This window comes from Fistularia commersonii, chromosome 34 (genome assembly GCF_037954325.1).
Source record: "Fistularia commersonii isolate RoL2024-O1a breed Wild chromosome 34, RoL_Fcom_v1.0, whole genome shotgun sequence".
NCBI lineage: Eukaryota > Metazoa > Chordata > Actinopteri > Syngnathiformes > Fistulariidae > Fistularia > Fistularia commersonii.
Genome location: NC_141317.1, coordinates 4,402,780 through 4,427,158, shown reverse-complemented (window position 1 = coordinate 4,427,158; position 24,379 = coordinate 4,402,780). Strand labels below are relative to the sequence as shown.

At 42.7% G+C, this 24,379-nt stretch overlaps 1 protein-coding gene across 2 annotated transcripts; it reads left to right on the top strand.

Moving 5' to 3' along the window:
• Positions 1–18,681, top strand: cacnb3b (calcium channel, voltage-dependent, beta 3b). 2 transcript variants are annotated; one of them, XM_086141181.1, is made up of 14 exons: positions 1–121; positions 13,290–13,409; positions 13,547–13,669; positions 14,027–14,148; positions 14,394–14,446; positions 14,757–14,776; positions 14,955–15,035; positions 16,350–16,408; positions 16,545–16,645; positions 16,799–16,950; positions 17,336–17,431; positions 18,131–18,301; positions 18,383–18,430; positions 18,528–18,681. In XM_086141181.1, exons 1-13 carry the CDS (start codon positions 83–85, stop codon positions 18,410–18,412), a joined length of 1,167 nt encoding a protein of 388 aa, XP_085997307.1. In that variant the 5' UTR covers positions 1–82; the 3' UTR covers positions 18,413–18,430; positions 18,528–18,681. The 2 variants fall into 2 exon arrangements, with proteins under 2 accessions (XP_085997307.1, XP_085997306.1); XM_086141180.1 differs by lacking the exon at positions 1–121 and adding an exon at positions 9,464–9,530.
• Positions 18,682–24,379: the final 5,698 nt, after the last annotated feature.

Here is a 24,379-nt window from a genome sequence, read left to right as displayed (position 1 = left end):
CACACACACACACACACACACACACACACACACACACACACACAAGTTGGGCTGACGTGACCGAAATCCACGTTAACTGCGGATGTCCCTGACCAATTCAAGCGTCTTTCTGCTCAACGAGGTGGGTTCCTTTTTATTTATTATTATTATTATTATTATTTTATGTTATTTTGGTCCCTCTCCCTTGTCAGGAGAGTGTCTGGGATTGCGATCTGTGTGTCATGGTTGGACTAAAAAGCAATGAAGAAGTAGGTCCTCGGCGGGACAGCGGAAGGATAATTAAATGGGAGCGGCTGACCTCGGTGCCAGTCCTGGACCTGGGGAGGAGAGGGAGGAAAGGGGGGAAAGGGAGGACAGGAACCCGGGCTTGCGTCGCCTCCGGGACCCGGATGCATCCCTGGGAGCCGGTGAACATCTTTCTCACAAAAAAGAAAAAAAAAAAAACAATAAAATGCATTAAATCATCTGGAGCAACAGATGAAAACCACTGTCCTGTCTGCTTCTGGGCCAATCTGGTTTATGAAATTACAAAGGCAGATTTTATTATATATCAATTTTGCTTCTAAATTCATTTTACGATCATTTGAACGTATCTTTTTATTTATTCATGTATCTTCTGCATCGTTGATAACCCCTTCGAGGGGCAAGAAATTGATTTTCTGTTACTATAATAATTTTGTCATAACATAACACGACAAATTCACACCTTTCCACGGTGTCTGTGCTTTTGACACAAAATGCTAGGAGTATGGAGGCTTCCAAAGCGTAAAGTAAAATTGCAGAGTAGGTTTCTGCTCTGACAATCGCTATTTCAGCATCCAGTGATGAGATTCTTGTCAGTATTGTTGGTTTAATGTAAATTAATGTAAAATTTTCATGTTCCTATGTTGATTAAGTCACACTCTCTCAGAAGAATATCGCTAACCTATATATATTACACTATTAAAAAGCACAGTGGTGCGTAGTGTTCGATATTAGTCTATTTTCACCATCCCCGATCAAATCGGAAAGTTCTCTGTGTCCGGTGTAGTCTACTGCCCGGCAATGACATTAGACATAGAATATGTAATTGCGATTTATTGTGTCTGAATTCATGTTTAAAGCATATGCGCACTCACTTGTGTTTCTGTTAAATACCATTTAAAACTTCTAATCCATGACGTATTGGGCGGGGGAGTGCTTTCCCCCTCACAGATATGATGGCGTTGAATATTTAAACACTCATCAAAAATTCACCTTCACGTTTGAATTTTTTAAAGTTCATTTTCTCAAATGAAAATATGAAACAATGGATGGACGCTCGCTGCGGCGGTAAATCCATGATCCCGGAAAAACCGTCGGTGGCCGTCTCACTTTCTTTCCCACCCGGAGGGCCCGGATTTTGTTCAAGGTTGTTGAAAAGTCGAAACACATGATAGCGACCGTGCCGCAAGACTCATCCGGCTGGGAAAAGGTCCTCGAGAGAGGGAAGATGATTGCATCACTTGCTTCAGTGTGTCTCTTGTAGGCAAACTGCAGGGGGTCGGCTCGGCGTCTCAGAACCGTTAAAAAAAAAGATGGTGCCGCTACACAGTTTCGTCTCGAGAGCTAGAGTGGTAAAAGACTCACCGTCGCTGACAGGTTATAACCCGCTAAGGTACAAAAGGAAGATAACTTGTGTTTTTTTTTGTGCCATGTAGTTTGAACACCTTAGTATTTCGAGGCGTATGACAAATATCTTGTATTTTTACATTGAAAAAAAAAGAGTCTTGTCCATTTGTCATAAGGAAATCAAACACAAGCCGGTCGCATTTTAAAACATTTAACTTCCCCACATCTAGCTCATAATTATGTTTCATCAATTTTATTAATGGTACTGTTGCGCACGGGGAGGATTTACAACACCTATTTCCGAGCGGTGACTCACCGGATTATTATTATCTTTCTTATGTTTCACCGGAAACATTTTCAGTCACGGTTTTCACGAGCTTTTAGCCAGATGTCGCGCGTGAACTTCTGGTGATCTCACCTAAAATGCTATCAAACATTATGATACATATCCTGACGAGACTGCGCGGCGCTCTGGCTGGCGTCTCTCTCGCTGCATCTCGCATCTAGTCTGTTATCCTCATCCTCCTCTTGGTGTGCGTGCTTCAAACAAGAATCTGGGGGGGGGGGGCACGCGCTGTACCTGCATGTCTGAACCCATCAGGTACCATGCGAACCTCACGACAGGATTTGGCAGCTACCGGGTGTCATGTCCCTCCGCTCGAAAATCAAAACACAGCATCCCGGGTGCCTTAAAATAGCTGCTCATCTATAATGCACCAGCAGCTCTGCCCACAGAGGCGCTTCAAGTGGGACAGACTGACAGACATCTGCACTCACTGCTTGGGTGCAAAGATGCTTTTTCTACCTCTCTCTCTCTTTCTTTCTCTCTCTCTCTCTCTCTCTCTCTCTCAGCGCAAAGCACCACAGAGTTAAACTTCCCAACCTTCTTTCATTCATGTTTTATTCACATTTATTACTGATACAGAATTCAAATGGATGCCTTTTCCTTCTGTCTCCTTCTTTTCTCTCTCCTTTCTCTTCTCTCCGCCTCACTGTTTCCTGCAACCCATTCTATAAATTATGAATCTCAACTTTGCTGGGGATTTTCTCAACACCAGTAGTCGTGGTTTTATGGCATCAACCCGGCTTCTCTTTAGATAAATATTGTTGATTATAACATACATCTCATGTGAGACGCTGCGGTGTACAAATTCCTCAGTGTAGAAAAGGTACGCCCTCATCCACGTGGGACATTTTTATTTTTATTTTTTTTTCATTTTCATTTCAGTGTCTTGCACGCCTGTACATACCAATAACATACACTTAGCAGCGGAGCAGCTGTCAGAGATCAGCCAGCCATGGCATCAGCAGAAAACACTCCGAACAGAAGGCCTCGCTGGGACATCTCCATGTGTCGAACAGAGACAACTAACATGAACCCCGAATCCCCACGGTACCGCGAGACCTTTTTTTTTTCCCCCTGTCTAAACTTTAGGATTTTATCGACGGGCCGAAAAGACGTGATGTGACGGGACAGCCGATCCGTTGTCTCTGCCTTTATGAATTCGAATGCCATCGGTAGTTATTTTTCACCCTGACCTTTTTTGATGACGTGAGACATTATATTAAATGGAGGGAGGTCTTGACGCGAAGTCTTCGGAGGCGGTCGTTCGTATGGATCGTTATTGAAACTGATTTTCAGAGAGATTTTCATAATGCTTGCGTAGCAGTTAGCGCTTCCGCCTCACAGCGAGAAGGTCGTTGGTTAGATTCTGACCGGAGTTTGCATGCTCTCCTCGTGCCTGGGTGGGTTTATTCTAGGTTATCCGCCGGGTCCTCCCACAGTTATAACGCAATTTCACCTAAATTGCCTAGAAGTGTGAACGGTTGATTGTCTCTATGTGTGAGCCCCGTCCGTCGCCCAATGGCAGCGAGGATAGGATCCAGTGTGAATAAATGAATGATTAGAAATTGTAATTACTCATGGTTTTAGATCTATACATGCCGGGTGTCCACATAGCCACGGTCATGATCTGTTGGGATCGGAAAAGAAGATTTAGTCAAGAATGCGATGATTTCAATTTTTTTTCCCCCTTTTGAGAAAGGATGAGGTGAAAAATGTGTATTGATTTTGAAGCGTAAGCAGTGGGCGGATATCGTGAACCTCATAAATCCCGATAGCGTAACATCACCTTACTATCTTGTTCGTCACGGTTCTTTCTCTCCGTGACAGTCTTGAATGAACTTACCTTGCAGTCCTATTGGACAGTGGAGGTGGAGATGACGAGCAGAGAGGGTGGGAAGGATGATATGCAGAGCAGATAGAGACTCACTGACGTAGCAACGGGCTGTGTACCGAGAGTGGTCGGGAATAAGAGGGGGGGGTGTGAGGAGAAAGAAAGAGGGATAGACCGCTTACAAGCACGCTACAGTACACTTCAGTGTTACCCAGGAGAGAGAGTGCATCATGACTGCCTAGCAGAGGGTGCGAGCGAGAGAGACGGGGAGTGTGTTCTCCCACCTCCAATTGAGTAAGTAAGCTCCTGTCTGTTTTCAGATTTTGTTGACAGCTCTGAATCCATCCTTAGATCTGTAAAATGCTTTTGGCATAATGCCCAATCAGATTAATTCCAAAGATACTGAAACAGAGTAAAACCATCCTTCATCATCTCTAATACTGACTGAAAGTTGGAGAAATTGGGGCGGTGACTGTGGCTGCCAAAGTGGGGCATACCAGAATTTCATCCACAGGGGTGTTTGGAGCAAATTTGATGAAAACTCTTCACCCTCAGCATTTTGTGGAAAGTCAGAGTTGCAATAAAGCAGAAAATGGCATTTAGTGCAGTTGTGTGACAGAGGAGCAGCAGGAGATGCTGTGGGCATACTTGCAGGCGTTCATGCTCTCTCTATTGGTTGGGGGAAGGAGTGCATTTGGGACCGCTAGGCTTCCTGTGTGGGGTCAATTAAATACTGCATGAGACCGAGCACTAAAAGCCTGACGTGAGGAGCAAAGTGCTTTGTGTGTGTGCATGCATGCATGTGTGTGTGTGTGTGCGTGCGTGTGTGTGTGTGCGTGTGTTTTGATGCATCAGTGTGCAATGTCTTGATTAAATTTGATGAACCAGCAATGTTGAGAGGGCCAAAGAATTCAGTCCCAGCTTCACTTCAAGTTCCTGTAAAGGAACCCTGCCTTGCTTTTTCTCCAGCTGTCGTCTAAAAAAAAAGGAAAGTAAGGACCGTAAAGAATCAAATTTCTTGGTTTGTACAATTTAAGATTAGTCTATCCAGAACACCTCTCTCCTTTGTCTATAATATCGCAGATATGATTTTTTTCATCCGCTCTCCCGGCTTTAACGTGCGTACATATACACGTACCAAGAGATTCTGCGTTAAACGTGAAGCCGGATCGCGCACGTAAGTGGGCCACCATTACATATTGATAAGTCTGACATTCCCACAGTTAGCTCGGCTGAACTAGGCAAGACGCACCCATCAGGCCTAACTCAAGCCAGGAGCCCTAAATCAGGTCAGCTACCAACAAACACATCTGACTTAATGAAGGATGCAGCACTGTGCTATCGTGCGCCGCACCGTAGGTATACAGCCTTATGTGGGTTAGCCCCATTCTCTCTGCACTTTGAAGCAGTTCGGAAAAGTCAGGTTGAGGGTCCCCTGGAGGGATGAAAGCATAAGTATGCACAGTGTATTCGGCGAGGCCGAGCCGACGGCGTGGATGAAAGACAGAGATTCTCTGCGGAGGGGCTCATCGCTCCCCGCTCCTTCCACCGCCGAATGTCAGCTCCCCGGTCGCGCCGATCCTCGATGATTCACATCGCCACATTGTCCTTATTGTATCAGTGGCGCTTCTCTTCGCAGTCGGCTAATACAAGATGTCGGGACGAGCGCGTGGACTCGATGAGAAAGCGGTCGTGCGGTGTGCTTTGAAATGACTTGGAAGTGCATATTTATAGGCTGCAGGGTCTGCTAATAGCTCATTACAGGCAGGGGGAAAGTATCCTGAGGTAACATTAGAGCTGGAGGAGGATGGAGCTCCTCAGGACAGGAAGGAGTATCAATCTGTGTGGCTCTTCTATTGATTCACTCTGCCCTTCTCCAGTTGCACTGTCAGAAGACCTTCTCTTTGGCCCTTGATGATCCACTCATGCCTGTAATGCTGCCTCAGCTCCCGCCGCTCGCAGATAAGCAAGGTGCCTCTTTGCTGGTCAAAAGCCAGGAAATTGCATCTTAAGGTCCGAGATTAATGCCGCCACAGTTTTGGCAAAATATGGAACCCTTGACTCGCCCCTGACAGATCAAACCGCACGCTTCCTGGTAGGTGCAGATGGTCTGACCTTCTCACTCCAGAAAAGTGTGGCGGCAGAATGCAGCAAATACAAAAGTTGCTTGGAAAAATGCAGATAGATAGATAGATAGATAGATAGATAGATAGATAGATAGATAGATAGATAGATAGATAGATAGATAGATAGATAGATAGATAGATAGATAGATAGATAGATAGATAGATAGATAGATAGATAGATAGATAGATTGAAATTGTAATTTAGTTTATGTACATCAAAGAATGGGAAAAGGGAAAAAAACCCTATAGAATATATGAGTGTATTACAAATGGATAAGCACTAAATATAAATATAAATTGTAATGTGCAAGTGTTTACCTTGAATATTAGTTTACCTAAACTAGTAGCCTTCTGGAATACATGTAAAATACAAATTATTTTATATGATCAGTTAACCAAAAGATCTATTGCTTATCAGTAATTATTTTTGCTTTTCAGGAATTTTTAAGTAATTTCTCAACAAATGACAACTCATTAAAATAGTTCATTTCTACAAAGGGTACTGTTGGCATTAGCCATATCCATGTCTCAGAAAGCCTAGATGTGTGAAGTTGAGTTGAAATAACTGCGTGTTTTTATCTGAACTATCTACTACAGATTCTTGACTTAAAAGTACAGAGTGCATGTGCCGTCTCACAAGTTCAACTGCAGAAGCTGGTCTCAATGATGACTTTCAAGTCAAATTAACATGTTGGGAGTCCTGAAATTCCTTTCTTTTATTAAGTTTCAATGGGCGGATACCATTCTTTACAGCTGTCATGGATTAAACACAATTTATCAAAATCGGAGTAAGCTAGCAGTGACGGAATATTCCTTAAAATGTAAATACATAGATATCTTGTGTTGTGTGGAAATATTAGGGAAAGGTGGATTGTATTTTAAAGCATTATGAAAAAAACTGGAAAAAAACTTGAATTAAAAAAGTATAGGATTTGATCAAATAATGTATAGGATGTTGCATTATTTATAAATAACATCATTCCCTGATGCAATTATTTAGGTCGATTTCTCCTCCTTAATTCCGCCTCTGGTGTATTAACTTGAATAATAATGCATATTTTTGTTTCATTTAATTTTCTTACACTCTTCAAACGTGAATATTTACATTTATTTACTCTACATTTATCTACTTGTCGGCGTTCTTCCCGCCAGATTGAACACGTATTGCATTCGAGCGCTGGCCGTAGCAGGAGTCGCCTCTGCAATCGAAAGTTTGGCGGTTCGATTCCCGGCTCAGGCTTTCTGCAAGTGCCCTTGGGCAAAGCACCAACCACCCAGTTGCTCGCGGTGTGTCTGTTAAGCGCCGTGCACGGCTGTGCCGCCGCCATCGTTGTGTGAATGGCTGAACGCAAACTCCAGTGTGAGGCGCTTTGAAACCAAGGTGATGAAAGCGCTATGTAAGTGAAGACCATAGATTGCAGCGCTCGCCGAGACGTGGTGACGTCCTGGTTCAAGAGAATGCAGCGCCGATACTCGCATATTTCTGTCTCATTTTCGTTGAAATACTTTATATTATCACAAAAAAAATGGGAGGATCCTAATGTCTTGTATGTTATGTTTCGTGATCCAAGGTCTGTTGTTAATAAAGGTTGTGAAGAAACATCTAGTCTGTTGAAGGGCACTGAGAAAGTGTTGTCCTGGTGTCAGTCCCAGAATCGAGGTATAAATCTAGCATCGAAATGTGTCAAGCTGTGCTGAAAATCAAACCGTGCTACTGATCTAATTATAGATATAAAACACCTTTTATGCTGCCTTGTTAGACATTTTTCACATTTCACATCATGCTTGCGTCTCACAGTAGTCACATTTCCCGTTCTCGTGTTTCGTTTTGTTCCTTTGGCTCCGTGGTGAGGTCTTTTGCAAACTTTGAAGAAAACTGCTAAAAAAAGAAACCGTCATATACATTCATATGCCGCCACCCTGAGGATTGAACAGCGGCGGATGTAATATTGCACTTTTGCGATGACAATGCGGTCGGTGCAGTGAGACTGTGTTGCTGGAGCAGAGGCGAGCCTCAGTGCCTGTTTTCTCCGCCTCGTTCACATTCAGATGGGCTATCTGGCATCAGTGAATGTAGCTGAGCCGGTCTCAAATCTGCTTTGCTCTTTCTTGAGGGAATTCATCAAAACTCAGTGAACTTTGACAATCCTCTGCTGGAGGAGAGGAGCGGAGAAGAGAGGAGAAAGGAGAGGAGAAGGGATGAGAGGGGAACAGAGGAGACAAGAGCTATATTTAGATTTCGAGTGTTAAAAAAAATACCCCCCTCCCCAAAAAAAAAGGAACGATTCCCGTGTTCATCCCCCCCCGTCTTTTTGTTCTACCAGCTGCCTCCATGTTGCGCTGTCTTCATTCACCTTTATCACTCTTTTAGCAAGTGTTGTTGTCCGACTGTCTGGCAAACACAGACCAATAGGAAGCGTTTATAAGTCCATCCGTGTTTAATCGTGTTAAAATGGTTAAGTTCTCCCCGTCTGCAGGGATGCTGGTGTTCACGCCCCTCTCCATCTCTTGGCATTCATCTTCCACTCTTTGAAAGACTGTCCCTCAAAGGCTGCCGCAGCTCTAACGACCAAAATGGTCACCCTATATTCTCTGCTCCGCGGGCCATTGTGGGAGCTACAGAATGTGTGTGTGTATGTACGCGTGCTTGCATCACTTTTATTTAAAAAATAAAAAAAAAGCGCCGGTGAAATATAGCCCGGAGACATTTTTCTGCTAAAAGCTCTGGCAGAGTGCATTTAAGTCTCAGGGTGAAAGAGCGCAGCCTGCCAGCAGAGTGGACACCGGATTGGGGGTCCCGATCGCCGGGGGCAACCTGGCGAGCAGGCTTTGCCGTCTCCCGGCTTATTAAGCCCATCCGATGGACTCTAGATGGCTGCTTGCTGACTCACCGCTGCATTTCTGTTCTCTAGGCTTGTGCATCACCTTCCTGTCAGGGGGATGGTGCGGGCTTCGCCAGACGAACACCGCCCAGCCCTCTTCTTCTACTTCCACTCTGCCCAGACCTTCATTCATGTATTTCTACTCCTCTGCGTACCTTCATCCCTACCCGTGTCGGCCTAGATCGCCGCCGAAAAGATCTCGCCTCGCACATCATCGCTGCATGTCGGAGGAATGACAAATTCAGACTCGGTTCTCTCGTCTTCCCCTCGCTTAATTATTGTTATGGCTTACATAACTGCCGCCCGGTCTTTGTTCTGTCTTATTTATAGTGCTCTCTCTGTGCCAGCGAGGGTAAAGAAAAGAGCAACCTGTCCCCGGAACCGGCTGCTTCCTTTTGAGCGCTTTAAACTGGAATTGACGTGAGAAAAGTGGGAATATACGGGACAACTGGCACGATGCCGTAAAGGGCAGGGGACTCGTTGAAGAAGCCCGCGGTAGCGACGTGCGGGGATTTACACACCAGTGCTGCAGTCAGGGCATCAATTTTGTAAAGGAATAGCTGTTGAGGCAACGCAGCAATGTCAGCTGTGAAGCACTTAGGTTGAGCGTGCTTCCCCCTCTCCCTCTCTTTCTCTCCTCTCAAACCACGTGCACCGGAGGGTTCCGCCTTCTCTGTGCGATGGGGGTATTGAGCGCTGGCAACAGAATCATGTCTGCCTCAGACTCAAGCGCGACAGGACTCATCTGTAACAAGGTACCCCGGTGATGTTGCCTTTTATTTGTCGAATCACTTGGCATGCAAACCGAGCTTCTTCATCACGCGTCGTCCGTGTGTTCGCAGCGAGACCTTTTTATGTCTTCGTCTTTTCCCCTTCCCCTCCGACTCCTTTTCCGAGCTGAAGTCTATTCTGGTCCCCCCTCAGTTTGCCGGCATCTTTCCACTTCTTCTTGCTTCTCCTCCCTCCATCCCCTCATCACCCTTGGACATGTTATTAAATATGTAGTTAAGCTGTGACTAGTTTTCTGCTCTGCTTTGAACCTGTGCTTCAATAGGATGCCCCATCTGTTGAATGTTATTCTTTTTCTGTTGCATAGTTTAATCCGCTGTCCTCTCTGCTTTGGACTATTTAAGTTCATGATTATTTTGCTCAGCTGATTTCATGGTGTTCAACAGCCAATTTTATTTAATTTTATTTTATATCATTTTATTTTATTTTATTTTATTTTATTTTATTTTATTTTATTTTATTTTATTTTATTTTTTCAAAAATGGGATGAGTGAGCTCTGTTGCCAGGCTAAGATAATTATTATAATAATTTACCGGAGCATTTTTTTTGAAACAGGCATTAGAAAAACTGTCCTTTGAAGCAGTGTGTTGTTTATCACATTCATGCTTCCCTCTGCTGGTGAGAATCTTTCACTGCTCGTGTTAGAAAAGCAGTTATCACTTTAAAACAACATCTATAGTCATTTGTACCAGTTCTTCAATTTCTTACAATAGCAGCAAATGTAGTGTTTTGTTTGATGTTGTCATTTAAAAAAAAAAGTCAAGATTGCCTGGAAACAAATGCTCTAATTGCTCAAACACTGAGACAGGCGTTTCTTTGAAGAGGTTAGATTCCTGAATTGATCCCGGTGAAATGAAGATGGCGGATTTAGAATGAATTCATTGTGAAAAAGCAGGGCGAGTGTGTTCGAATCAGTGCCGAGAGCAGGATTTTCTTCATTGCTCAAAATAAATATGAGGTCGGGTGCTAAATAAACATCCTAAAGTAATTTCATTATGGTTTGGGAGATGAATGAAATGGATTTAAAATAAAACACATGCTCATACACATACACAGATTTGGCATAGCCACAAACACACACACACACACACACACACACACACATATATATATATATATATATATATGTATATATATGTATATATGAGACACACAGAATGATAGACTACATCTACAGAATCTACATGATGACAAAATAAAGGGATGTCAGGCCTTTATCACACAGCTGGGAGGCCTTTTGGTAGGGGCGGGCAGCGACATTAAACCAAATTTTTTAAATGAGACCCCCACGAATAGACATACATTTTGCTTTTTTTTTTTCAATTCCGTTCCCATTCAGCAAAGCTCCTGCAACAAAACTTGTAGACATTTAACTGAACGTCCTGGCTGAACATTTCATCAAATAATAGTAAAATGATAATAAAATTCGCAAATGGCAAAGGCTTGCCATTTGCAGTCAAACAGACCGCTCCTGCCAAAACCACTTAAAAAAACAGAAGCTGCCAAAAATTTGATTTGTTTGTAATAACAGAGAAAATTGTGGTGAAATAGATTTGTCTGCATTGATTCCATTGCTGATTATATCACAACGGGATCTCTTCAAATTTTCATAAATTCTGGAGGATTATCATACAGCACATCAGATAAATTATTCTTTTAATTCTGGTAGGTTTTTTGAACGAATTCAAGAAAATATTTTTGTCTTTATTGAAAGGCAACCATTTTCCAGCTTGCTAACTGCATTTTCCCCTGACTCTGTGAAATTGTCTAGCCATTCAATAATGATGATGATGATGAATAAAATAAAAATGATAATAAAAAAATCAATAACTCTTTTTATTATTTGATAATAAAGATAATTGCGGTTGTTGTTATCATTATTATATTATCATTTTTATTATGTTATTATTAGCATTTTTATTAATTTCTTATCATCATCGTTATTAAATGGCCAGACAATTTCATGGGAAAATGCAATTAGCAAGCTGGAAAGTGGATGCCTTTCAATATCTACAAAAATATTCTCTTGAATTTGTTCAAAATGTATGTAAACCTACCAGAATCAAAAGAACAATCAATCTGATGTGCTGTATGATAATCCTTCAAAATGTATGAAAATCTGAAGAAATCACGTTGTGATATGTTCAAATCTATTTCACCACAAACACATCAAATTTTTTTGAATATCCTATTATTATTAACCGATCATTATTTTCATTATATTCATACTAATGGCAGCCATAATAACAACAATCTTAATTTATTATTATTATTATTATTATTATTATTATTATAACTGAATAGTCAATATCAGTTAAAAAAAAAAAACTACAAGTTTGATCTAACGATCTGAGAGCATTCAATATTTATCAATATTGCCACAGCTTTACTTCCTCCCGACATTTTCATGTGGGAATTTGAGGTTTCACGTGTTTTTTCCTTTGTGCTATACGCCGTAGTCTTCCTCCGTCAAGCCGGTAAGCAGTAAGTATAAAACATCAAGCCCTCTGCAGCTGCAGACAGACTACATACTCCCTGTGCCTTAATTAGGTTTTTTTTTTTTTCCCTTTGCTGCTGGTAGACTTCAGATTCAGCTCCACCTCTGGCAGGCTTTGATATTCAAATGATATCCACAAACTCTTCTCCGGATTCGGCTGAAACTGTTTTCGGGGGCCTGCGGAAAAAAAAAGGAAAGGAAAGGAAAGGAAAGGATGGCTGAAGCCGGTTAGGAGGTTGGTGGGCGGGGGACAGGTGGGGAAAAAGTAATGGAAGGATGACGTTGATAGTGAGCTATATTTGGCATGTGTGGGTGCTCCTGTCGGGTGTGTTAGGACTCTCGGTCTCGTACCCAGCAGGGACCGCAGCCACCGGGGAAGCTGCTGATCAAATGAGAGGATGAATGTAAAATCCTGGGGGGGCCGAATTTCACGGGGTTTGATCGGGTCAAGAATAGGACAGGCTCATCCTCCAGATCCATCATGCTGACTAACTGAGCTTAATGTGGAAATGTGCAAGTTCCAATAAAGCAAATGTTCACACTCGTGCAAACTTTATTCGAGTGCGTGAGTCATGACTTAACATGAAATGTTTAGTACAAACATTTAACCCTCATATTATGTTAAGGGTCAATTTGACCCATTTCACCCATTGACCCAATGGGTCAAATTGACCCTTAACATAATATGAGGGTTAAACTGGTCGATCAACAATGTGCAGTCCAATACAGCACTTCTGCCATATGGTGAACTTTAAATTTATAATTGATTGTACACGGTACGGCTGATTCCCAGTGCCGCACCCATTGCGTCCCAAATTTCGCGTCTATTTTTTGCTTTTGTTCTAAAAGGTTTGATGGCCGCCAAATGAGCGTGTTCATGTTGTTGCTGTTGTAGCGTGCCCTCACCCCCTGCAGCTGTAGAGGCGCAGCGGGGATTCACTTTACAAGACGACATTTGAGTGAGCGGTTTTCCCTTGATGGTCCGATTCCTGACACTTCCTGTCCTCGGACAAGACACCGAACCCAGAGTTGCTGCCAGTGGCCTGGTTAGCTCTGGTGCTATCGGTGTGTGAATGCTATCTAGTGTAAACCATATAAGCCATATAAATCGGGGGGGGGGGGATTTTGAAGCTGCGTGGAGTTATAGTTTTGCTCTTGTAAACTCATTTGTAGATAAATCATCTCTCCTCGCTGTCTGACTTCCCTCTTCTCCACTCGCCCCTTCAGGGTTCAGCCGATTCCTACACTAGTCGACCCTCGGATTCCGACCTGTCCCTGGAGGAGGACCAGGAGGCGTCTCGGCGTGACGCCGAGCGCCAGGCTCAGCTGCTGCTGGAGAGAGCCAAGGTGAGGACAAAAGATCGCGTTCGCTGTCAAGGAGGAGCGTAATACCGAAAACACAATTTATCATTTTTAAGAGTATTATCGTTCATCTTTCTGGGTGTAACATGTGGCCGTCATGCTGTTTTTTTGTCCTCTAACAGTCTAAACCGGTGGCATTTGCAGTAAAAACTAATGTGAGTTACTGTGGAGCCCTTGATGAAGATTGTCCGGTCCAAGGTGCTGCAATTAACTTTGAAACCAAAGACTTTCTGCACATAAAAGAGGTGAGGCTGCTCAGACTGTCCTTCGTCATGACTGTCTTTGTTAATCATATCTTATGAGCAAACAGCACGTCTTCCTCGCCTCCGATGCTAGACTGTTTCTTTTCAGAGATCGGCCATCGGGACTGCCGAAAAAAGAAAGGAATTCCTCTCGTGGTGGTCGCCTTGTGTATAGATACATTTCTAAAATTCCAAATTTGACAATAGTTGACGGCTTTGTCACCAACGGGTGGACTGAGAACGTTGACTTTATATCAGATTGTAGGTTTGTAGTAGAGGGACATAGGCGGGCATCTCGGTGGCTGGTCTCTTACATGAAAATGAGTGTCACGCACAAAAACAAACATGTGATACATGCAGAAATTTAGCAATGACTGGTGGATTGGTCGGCTGGTGAAGGAGGGAGCGGACATCACTTTCATCCCGAGCCCAGTCAAACTGGAAGCCATGAGGATCAAGCAAGAGCAGAAGGCCGCTGCAAGGTCAGAGGTCACGAAGATCTTACACGTTTCTATGTTTGCTAACACAACTTCGCTTGTCTCTGCTTCTCCGACTGCCTTTTTCTGCTTCCCTAAATCCACCGTCTTTGAAAACTTTTTTTTTTTTTTTTCCCGTAGACATAAGTAGTTCTTGCACATCTGTTGCTTTGCTTTAGAAGTCCTTTTCTCTAAATTGCCTCCTGAGGGGATTCAGACCCAATGACGCTTTGCATTATGTTGCTCTGCAGGAAAGGAGGGAACGCTTCATCTAGCGGATGGAGGTCCACCCCGCCATCTGCAGGTAAGCGAGGCCTGAGGAGTCTTGTGGATTTGTCTGACGCGTGAACCCACGGGCCGGTTCCCCGAGCCTAACTTTAGCTCATCACTGCGACCTGCTCGAATGTAATGTTTTTTTTAAGGAAGCGTCCTCTTAACATACATCTGAATAATTAGAAATAAACTGCAATACGCTGCAATCCCGCCGTTTCACAGTTTAAACACCTTTTTCATCATCCCGGCATGGCACGAATTTGCAAAATGACTGAATGATTCATACCAGAGCCTTCTTAATAGATTTTCTTATTAGGTATTTGTTGTGTTTATTCTGAAAGCCAAACAGAAGCAGAAACAGGTATGTTTGTCATCATCTTATAAATTTTACCTATTTACCTGAAAGCATCCTCCAATTCACCGCCGCTCTTGGCGCGTCTCCGTGCACTGTGCACATCTGTAGCGAGGTTAAAGAACATTATTTCAAGAGTGTCAGTTATGGTGTTGCTGTTTTTCCATGTTTTTATGTGCATATTCAGACTGAGCACGTTCCTCCGTACGATGTGGTTCCCTCCATGCGGCCGGTGGTGCTGGTGGGACCGTCTCTGAAAGGCTACGAGGTGAGGCGGCCGCCACGTTCTTCAAGAAACACGGTTCGGCTCTTTCCACTGCAGATCATCCGTCGTATTTCAGTGGCGGCCTGGATGTGGCAGGACACCGACCTCGTGCTATAACTAATCATTTCTATTATAGGAGCGGTTCGACTCGGCTAAAATTTGAAACATTTAAATGAAATAGGACTCTCTTTATTGTCGCAGTTGCTTTTTAAAGGTAACACCGGAGGGGGCCAAAGTCTTAAATCCCTGCAAGCGACTCCATTATCAAATAAAAACATGTCTTCTGTTATAATTTCTGACATTCTGTTGTTTATAGGCTGTTGTTCATCATCTAGTGTTATTTCTTTTATTGATTATGACAGTAAGAAAGGATTACACGCTATAGAACAGAGTCAAGACAGCTTATTGATATCAAATTACATCATTTGCACATTTTGTGGATACTTTTCATACATTTCTTCATTCGCCCGTGTTTATTTTTTCAGCCTTCTCTTGTCTCATCTCCAGCACAGGACAGATTGGATATAAAGGGTATTAAACTGGCCTCCGTTTACGCTGATAATAAACAACACTCTTCAAAGTTTGGATCGTAGATTCTGTATACACAAGCCTTCAAATGTTTCAAATATAGCTTAGCCTACCTTTTTGGTTTGTATGTCTAGCACATAGTTTCTATCGCTCCCCTCTGTTCTCCTCATTTTCACCCATTTGTCTCTTGCTGTGACAGACCAATGCCAAATCACAAGCCATCTGTTTTTCAGGACATCAATTTTTTTTTTTTTTTTAAAAAGATAGCGCACTTCATTTTATTCTCACTGTGTACCTGTAAATACACACATATACACGCACCATCAGTATCAATCTATCAATATCAATCATCTGCCCATGTCATCTGTCATCTGTGATGCACTTTTCCTCTCCCATTACGGGATGTTCATTTTTTTGTGCCTTTTATTTTCTTATCAAATTTGCTACGCTAAAAAATGAGTGTGATGAGACAGAGATTATATACATTTACAGCTTATCAAAACTGAAGAAAAACCCCAGGGGGGAAATTCCTTTCTCACAGCAGCGTAACAGCTATGTCAAAAATAAATATGAATATAAATATAAATAGAGAGTCAGTTAGAAGATGGATGACAGCAAAGAAATCCACAAATAAATAGACAGCAGGGAGAACAATTTTGAACATATTTGTATACACATGTGTTTTTGTCCATGTTATGAATTTCAAATGCAATAAGAATGCCGCACCGAATTTGAATTCAATGAATTTCATGATGCATCACTCCCAAGTCCTCCTTATCTGTCTCCTAGGTAACAGACATGATGCAGAAAGCCTTGTTTGACTTCCTAAAGCACAGATTCGATGGAAGGTGGGTACAGCTATGCAGCAAGTGCAGATCGCAGCGACGTTGAGGAGGATTTATGTCGGCGTGACAGAAAACATCCGTCACCTCCTCCGAGATGGAACAGTTGTGGATATGATGTGACGGGACGCTTCTCTTGCAGGATCTCCATCACGCGGGTGACCGCTGATCTGTCACTGGCGAAACGCTCAGTGCTGAACAAGAAGGCAATCATGGAGAGATCCAACACACGCTCCAGTCTGGGTGAGGGGTGAAATCGTTTTCTTTGTGTTACCAAATAAAGACAAGTGGCTGCTAAGAATAGATTCTGAATGAGCTTCTCTGAACGTACGTCTGCCTTGTTGCTCCGACCGGCTCGTCTCATTCAACGCCCTCTGTCTCTTTGATCGTTCAAAGCTGAAGTCCAGAGTGAGATTGAAAGGATCTTTGAGCTCGCCAAGTCTCTTCAGCTGGTCGTGCTGGATGCGGACACCATCAATCACCCGGCTCAGCTCCTCAAAACTTCTCTGGCTCCCATCATTGTCTACGTCAAAGTTTCCTCGCCAAAAGTAGAGCAAAACCTACTTTAATTCATTCTTTGCATTCCTTTCTTCAAATCGTGATTTGACGTAAATATATAACGACTCACAGTTATCGGAGGCGATAAAGCCAGCTCTCTTTTGCTGTTCCTCTTACAAAAACAAGGGATTTTTGAATGTTCATTTGGACTCTCTAAAAAACAGAACCACAAATAGTGATTATCTATTTGATTTGAAAAAAGAAAAGCCTTTCAACTTTCTAGTATGTTTCAGCATTGATTGACATCCTGGAGGGAAAATGGGATCACATGCTTTTGCTAAATAACACTTGTTAAAGGTCATAAATAAGTGTTTGGAGCAATTTTTATGAATATACTTTAACCAGATTGCTTGTGTGTTGTGCGTTATCATACAGGTTCTTCAGAGGCTGATCAAATCTCGAGGGAAGTCACAGAGCAAACATCTCAACGTCCAGATGATGGCAGGCGACAAGCTGGCTCAGTGTCCTCCTGTATGTCCTTCCATTGAAAGAACCGGTAGTCAGTGAAGATCTTCACATTTGGGTCATCTATTTTTTTCTGGGCATGTGAAAGAAAGGATAGAACTGCGTTTTTTGATTTTGTATTTCAGTAGATTTCAATTGCGATATCTGAAAGCTCAGAAAAAAAAAAAATTAGCATTGCAACGGCAGACACTGTAAGTAAATAAATTAAGATTACTTAATTACTGTTAAGGCATGGTACAAAAATCTCAAACGATAATCTAATCTTTAATTATCCCAAAAATGAATTACTTTACATACTGAATGTTATGAACAAGTCGATGGGATGTTTAACCCCAACACTGGATTGAAAATCTGACAACTGATGATCCTTAAAAGAACAAGACAGCGGGATCTCAATTGTTAATGTTTTTTTTTTTTCTGAAAATAGAGAAAAACTCAGTTGTTGTTAGTGTTCTCCATCAGATTGGCAGTAGATGTTTCCCTTGTGTTAAATTTTATGTCTCCTGACACAATTATCAAAATTGATCCAAATATGGCCGGTGTCCAGCTGGGCGCCCAATTATTTATTGCATTGTAATATTTTATTAGGACGTATACGCCCACGTGCCGATATTTCTGAAAAGCTGTTGGACGATAGAAAATTGTTTTAGGCCATAAATCTAAGGGTCCAACTTCTTACCCCCGGTGTTTTCATCGCCTCGATAGGAAATGTTTGACGTCATTTTGGACGAGAACCAGTTGGAAGATGCGTGTGAACACCTCGCGGAGTACCTGGACATTTATTGGCGTGCTACACATCTCCCTTGTTCTGCCCCTGTCAACCCTGTTTTGGACCAAAGCGTGATCACCCCACCCTCAGCTAACTCAAGCCAACAGGTAAAACAAACCCAACCGATGATCACCCGATCGGTTTTATTCCTGCGCTGTCGTTAACATCTTCTTATATCCTTTCGCTAGTTTTCCGAAACTCAAGAATTGATAGAGTGATCAGCACAACTGTCAAAGGTGACTACACGTTTTTTTTTTTTGTTTTGTTTTAATACCTTGCGAAAGTTGTAATTGTTGCTATTTCTCTGGAATTGAGTTTGCCGATCCTTTGCAGGAGCGGCCCGAGCTGTCGGCCGAGATTAGACTTGGAGGTCATATAGCACAGGGACCAGGGCACCACCAGGGGGCAGCAGTGGCCCTCTTCTCTCCATCGCCAGCCGACACCTTAGCTGGCCAAGCCGGGGCCAAAGACGGAAAAAAAAAAAAGAGTCCTAATAGAGAAAGAGCGAGGGGGCTGGTGAGCTTGGAAGGAAGAGCACAAAAACAGGGACGGTGGGGTGGGAGAAGAAGAGTTTACCGGCGCCGCGACTGGCCGAGGACCCGCCACCTATCTGCTGCCCCCTTGCCAAGAGCTCCCTGCTCCCCCCCAACCCCACCCCAACACGTGACAACTCAGGGTCGCCTTATACAGCTGCACAATACTGGTGAAAACAACCGGTTCAGCCGTGCAGACACTGCACACCACTTCCCCTCACCTTGACCTCCCTCCGTGCTTTCATAGGGAAAGTCACATCCACCCCGTCTGGCAGAGCTGAGCCAGTTCGTGTGTGTTCAGACACCCAGAGGTCGCAGTTGTAGACAAAGATAAGTCAATCCGGCACTTATCATAGATAAATAAAACTTGTGTACGATCAATGTCTGTTAGCATACAGTACTGTAGCAAAGCTGTCAGTGTAACACACGGCACATCCATGAAAGGTTGCCCAGAGGAAGGTTTTTCCCTGCCCTTTTCCAAAAAGAGCAGAGAGTGACAGAAAACCCTTTCCGTATGTCTTCCATTTTTGCAGCCTCCTGTGAGCTGCCGTTCCAGATTAACCAAATTTATCCTGAGAGGCAGAATATTTTCCAGCAGATGGCACGGTGTCATTGGTGTTAAAAACAAAATTGAAAATACCCCCCTCCCCCCATCGCCACCCTGTTTAATCTTTAATCTTTTTTTCATATTCACTTTAATTCCTTATTTATGTGCTAGGTTTTGAATTGCTACCAAATTTATATTTTTAGTGAATATCCCATCATATCTAGTTCATATCTTGGCTCCCAATATAGCTCTGCGGATCCCATGCATGACAAGCACAAACACATGTCAACAAACTATATGCATCATTTCTCACAGCTAGGAATGTAACGACATCATCATAAATCTTCAATTTTCAATTCATTTAAAAAAAGAGTAATGATGATTATAAATAAATACATACATACATAACTGAAACCATCATGTGTTCTATGTACAGTATGAATTAGATATTTAGTAAATAAATACAAGTCCATCCTTGTATACACCCTTTGCTGCACTAGTGGTCTACAGAACTGAGCAGATGATATTTTCTGTGATAAACTATTCAGTTATTGAATCATCAACATATTTACATACGATATTTGCAGTAATCGTAAATAGTATATTATTTTCAACTCAAGATACTTTATTTATGGCTGGAGACACAATTAAAGCAGACATGTTAGCCCTTATTATTCATCCCTTGAGGGATGAATAATAGAGTAATGACGCTGATTCGATTTGAAAATAATATACTAAGCCTACTCGCTCGCATCCCTTATTTTATCTCGAAATAAACAATGAGCAGAGCAGGATTGTAGGAACACGCAGGGTGACCTCTGGTGGTTTACTCTTGTTATTAGAAATATTATCAGCTGCCGACATCTCTGCCTGTGCAAACAAACTTGAGGATATCTATTAAATATGCATCCACATAGATTTAGCTAATAACCAATTTCCAGGAATAAGATCGGTGACATGTCTTGATGCAAATCCATCCAAAGCATCATACAAACTTTACAAACCATTACCATTTGTTCTGTTTTTTTGACGGCACCATGCATTTTGCCACCACGCAGGCCTGCGGTGTGATTGACGGATTACAATAAGCACTCAAGTTTGCACGTGAGCACACCTGCTTTCGCTGTGCAAAAACCATGCGATTCAGCCGACATGCCACACTTGTAAATAATCGACTGCGTTTGCATGAAATACTTGTAATCCCGTTTCATCAGAAGGGCTTTCTGGGACCATCTTCACATCACTGACATGACCTGCGTCAACAGTCGTTTGCTTTCGTTATCAGGGCCTCATTGTACATACTGTATGTTCATTATGCAGATATTACCACTGCACATAGTACCAAATGCTGAATGTACGTAGAAAGGTTTTAGTCACGGCACAGAATTCTATATTCAGCACTACAAAGAGCATGTGTTTATATGTATTCCTCTCTTTATAAAATGATGCACTGCAGTAACACGAGACCACTGTAAAGATTGCTTCCACTGCACCCGCATTCATTTCTGAAGGACCAGGTTTGAGATTCATAATTTTCCTCTTGATGAAACAGAAATCATTGAACCTTGTCAAAGAAAGAAAAAATAGATTAGCGCCTCCTTCTCTTTGTTTGATGTTTAGTTTAAAACATTTCTAAATCTTTGGCTATCCAAAGCACAATTTTTTATAATTAAGATCTCCTGTTGTGTTTTACCTGCCGAAATTCTGTATGCAATACAAAGTCTAGCATTGACAAGACACTAGCAGAGACTATCAAGGTATCTCCTCAGTTGTGATGGGGTATAATTGCACTACTATCATTTCTATGTATGCTTTATGATGCAATAAATGCACTAAACGTTATGCTGTACCCATCTCCAGTACTGAACAAGTTGTCTGATTGAATGATGTCAATATTTCCCACGGTTTCAGAGAAGTGACAAGATAAATGATATCCAACGGTGTCTGATGACGATGTGTACAGGGTGCGTCTTTGTCAATAGCACATTTGAAAAAAAAAAGGGAATTAAAAAAAAAGACATTTAAGTAACACTTGTGTAGTTTCTGCTTTTTCTCCTCGCCAACATCCGATAACAGGTTGCCGTTTGGCCTCGGTGAAAGTAATGCATTGATGAAAAACATGACTTTTTTTTCTACACGCAATGTTTTCTTAATCATGCTGTATTGAACATTATTCATTAAACTTGTTCCGCCGCTAATGAATTACTCTGTAATTCTCTTTCTATATGGATTAGCAGCAAATCAGCCCGAGTCCTTCATCCAGTGAGCAGGACAAACAAACTCATTCATAAAATAATTAATCCAACCTGACAGCAAGGTGTTGAAAACCCCCCCAAACAGCAAACAAATGCTGTGTATGGCAGATTTATTTCCAAACGGTATTTTAACTTATGACGCCGGTATCCCTAACATTCCGAGGGTATGAATTACTTTGCCTGACAATTTTAAATGAAAGGCTTATGAGAAGGCATGTTTGATCATTTTTTCATTTAGCGATCATTATGTCACTGTCAGCAAAGAGGGATAGTGAACATCTGTGCGGAAGGATGCTGATATTGGAACTGCCAGGCAGGAGGCCAAGAGGAAGACCGAAGAGGAGACTGATGGATGGAGTGAAAGGGGACACGGCGTAAGTTGGTGTGAAAGAAGAGAAGGCAGAGGAGAGGGCCCGATGATTCGCTGCGCCATCTCTCTACACTTACCTTTATATTGCTTACTGAGCAGAAAAGATAGAGCTAATATCATTGCTTTTTATAGAGAGCGGATTACGGCTCAGGATGTGACATCACTCCGACGTGATGCTGCCACTCGTGCTCAAACTCCCGACTTCAGTCTCCCGCAAAGCCTGCGCGTTGAAGCGCTTTGACTTCAAAAACGGGCTCATCGCCCCACTTCTGTGCCTGCGAATTGAATGAATTTATTATAGGATTGGAGCAGCTCCGAAACCATGCAGGCATCGTGTGCGGGAGACTTTGAGCTTTTTAAAACCAAATTATTTGCCAGAATTTTGGACGACATAGCCAGATAAATATCATATTCGACTTACACTTTGAAATTTCACCAAGAAAACTGTGTTGTTATTCAATGTAAAATGTACCACCTCTCTTGCATGTGTGATTAGATCGGTCTTACACGTCTTCTTTATCCCAAATTCAAAGATATCATGTGTGAAGCATGTGCTGGAAATCCCTGGATATAACGCCATCTGCTGTTGGGTTCTTGCAGGGATATAAAGTAGGTCCTGCTGTTTAAATACAGACTCTTGTTAGGAACGCCACAGTTGGCTGCGTTGTCGTACAGACGGCTGTTTGTTGGCGCAAATGATCAAAACGCCGCCGCGATCACCGGAATCAGCGGTGCAGAGTTTCAGCGCTGATCCGTGCTCGGCAATTGTGATCCCATATCCTCGTATCAGCCATATTCCAGTGTGTCACTTTCCGTCTGATGACTATTCATAGCCTCCTGTCTCTCCTTCCACCAGAGGAGACCCTGGCCTTTACCTCGGGAGGGTCAGAAAGAGTTCATGGTCTTTCACTTTTCCTCGAATGATATCTCTAATAATAATGTGTCATATGTGCATAATTTGTACATGAGACTTTGAAAATACATGACATTGTAATCATTCAAAATGGGAAGAATGCATGTGTGGAATCGGACAGGAGACCCGGCATGCAGGGGGACCTGCTTCACCCGCCAGGGCGGAAACCGTAAACACAACACTAAGTGAATTAGCCAACTGGCCGCCAGACATTTGGGAGGAGGGTTAATTGACTTCTATCTATCTTTTAATTCTCCCTTTCTTTACAATGGCATGCCATTTCCATAGAGTAGTCATTTTCCAGGGTGTGAAAGTCACTGTTTGTGTGTCGGGGGGGGGTTCACGTGAGAAGAATGAACCCCGACTCGACCCCGGCTGTAGCTGCTGGCCTATCAGGGGGCCTCACACGTCCCGCCGGGCCGCTCTGCCTTTTGATCATCAAACAGTCACCCGGAGAGAACTCCAGTCTTATCTGTGTTGATGTCCGAGCGCGAGGATCTGGGAGGGGGGCAACATCCTGTACGAAGGCAAACGTCACTGTTCAATCAGAGCCGGTTATTCGAATTCACGCTGCTGGTATTTCCCTTCAAACTTTTCAACTTGTTTGGGAACTGACGCTTCATCGTTTGGTCGTTTTGTTCACTTACCGCTGCGGTTTAAGGACTAATCCGTCCACCGTGGTGGATTGGTCCTCGTGTCATTGTCCTCCATCAATAGCACGCTATTGATCCAGCAAGCCGAGTCTATCAGATCAGTCAGGTCGCAGTCTGGCCTTTGACAGGAGGCGAGACGGTGTCTGCAGTCTACAAACTGCTGCACAGCCCTGAAGTCTGCAAGTGCAATACTATTCATTCATTCAGTCATTGCCTTTAGTGCTTATTGGGCAGCGAGGGGCGCGGTGGGAACTGATCAAAGGCCACATAAAGATAACATACAAGCATTCGTCCAACCATTCAAAAGTCTGGGTAATTTAGGATCTCCAGTGAACCACCTGCATGTTTTCACACAGTTTCGGAGGAAATTGGAGAACCCAAGGGAAACCCATGCATGGTCCCTGTCGGAATCTAACCAGGAACTTTTTTAATTTGAGGCGAACGCGCCAAACACAACACCTGTATTTCATATTATGTGACTCAGAATTCCTGATATTTTATTTTGCAATTTACATTCAGTACTCATCAGTTTCTTGTATGTATTTTCCATGCTGGTCTTTCCCTTTTTATGTCCTATATTTTATATCGAGCTCAGTTATAATTCAAATTTTATCCATCCATCCATCCATCCATCCACCCATCCATCCATCTTCTACAGCTTATCCTGCACTCAGGGATGCCAGAGCTTATCCCAGCTGTCATCGGGCGCAAGCTGGGACTGGGGATTGACTGGTTGCCAGTCAATGGCAGGGTTATTTAAATGTTATATTTCTTGTTTTAAATATGTAGAGTGGTCTTTTAGGGTCATGGTGAATTCTTGTCAAAATCTGCTGAACTGAAGAAGCCTCACAGATGAGGGGTGAAACATCTTCAAGTGAAGACATTCATGTCACAACAAGGAGATTTCAACATTG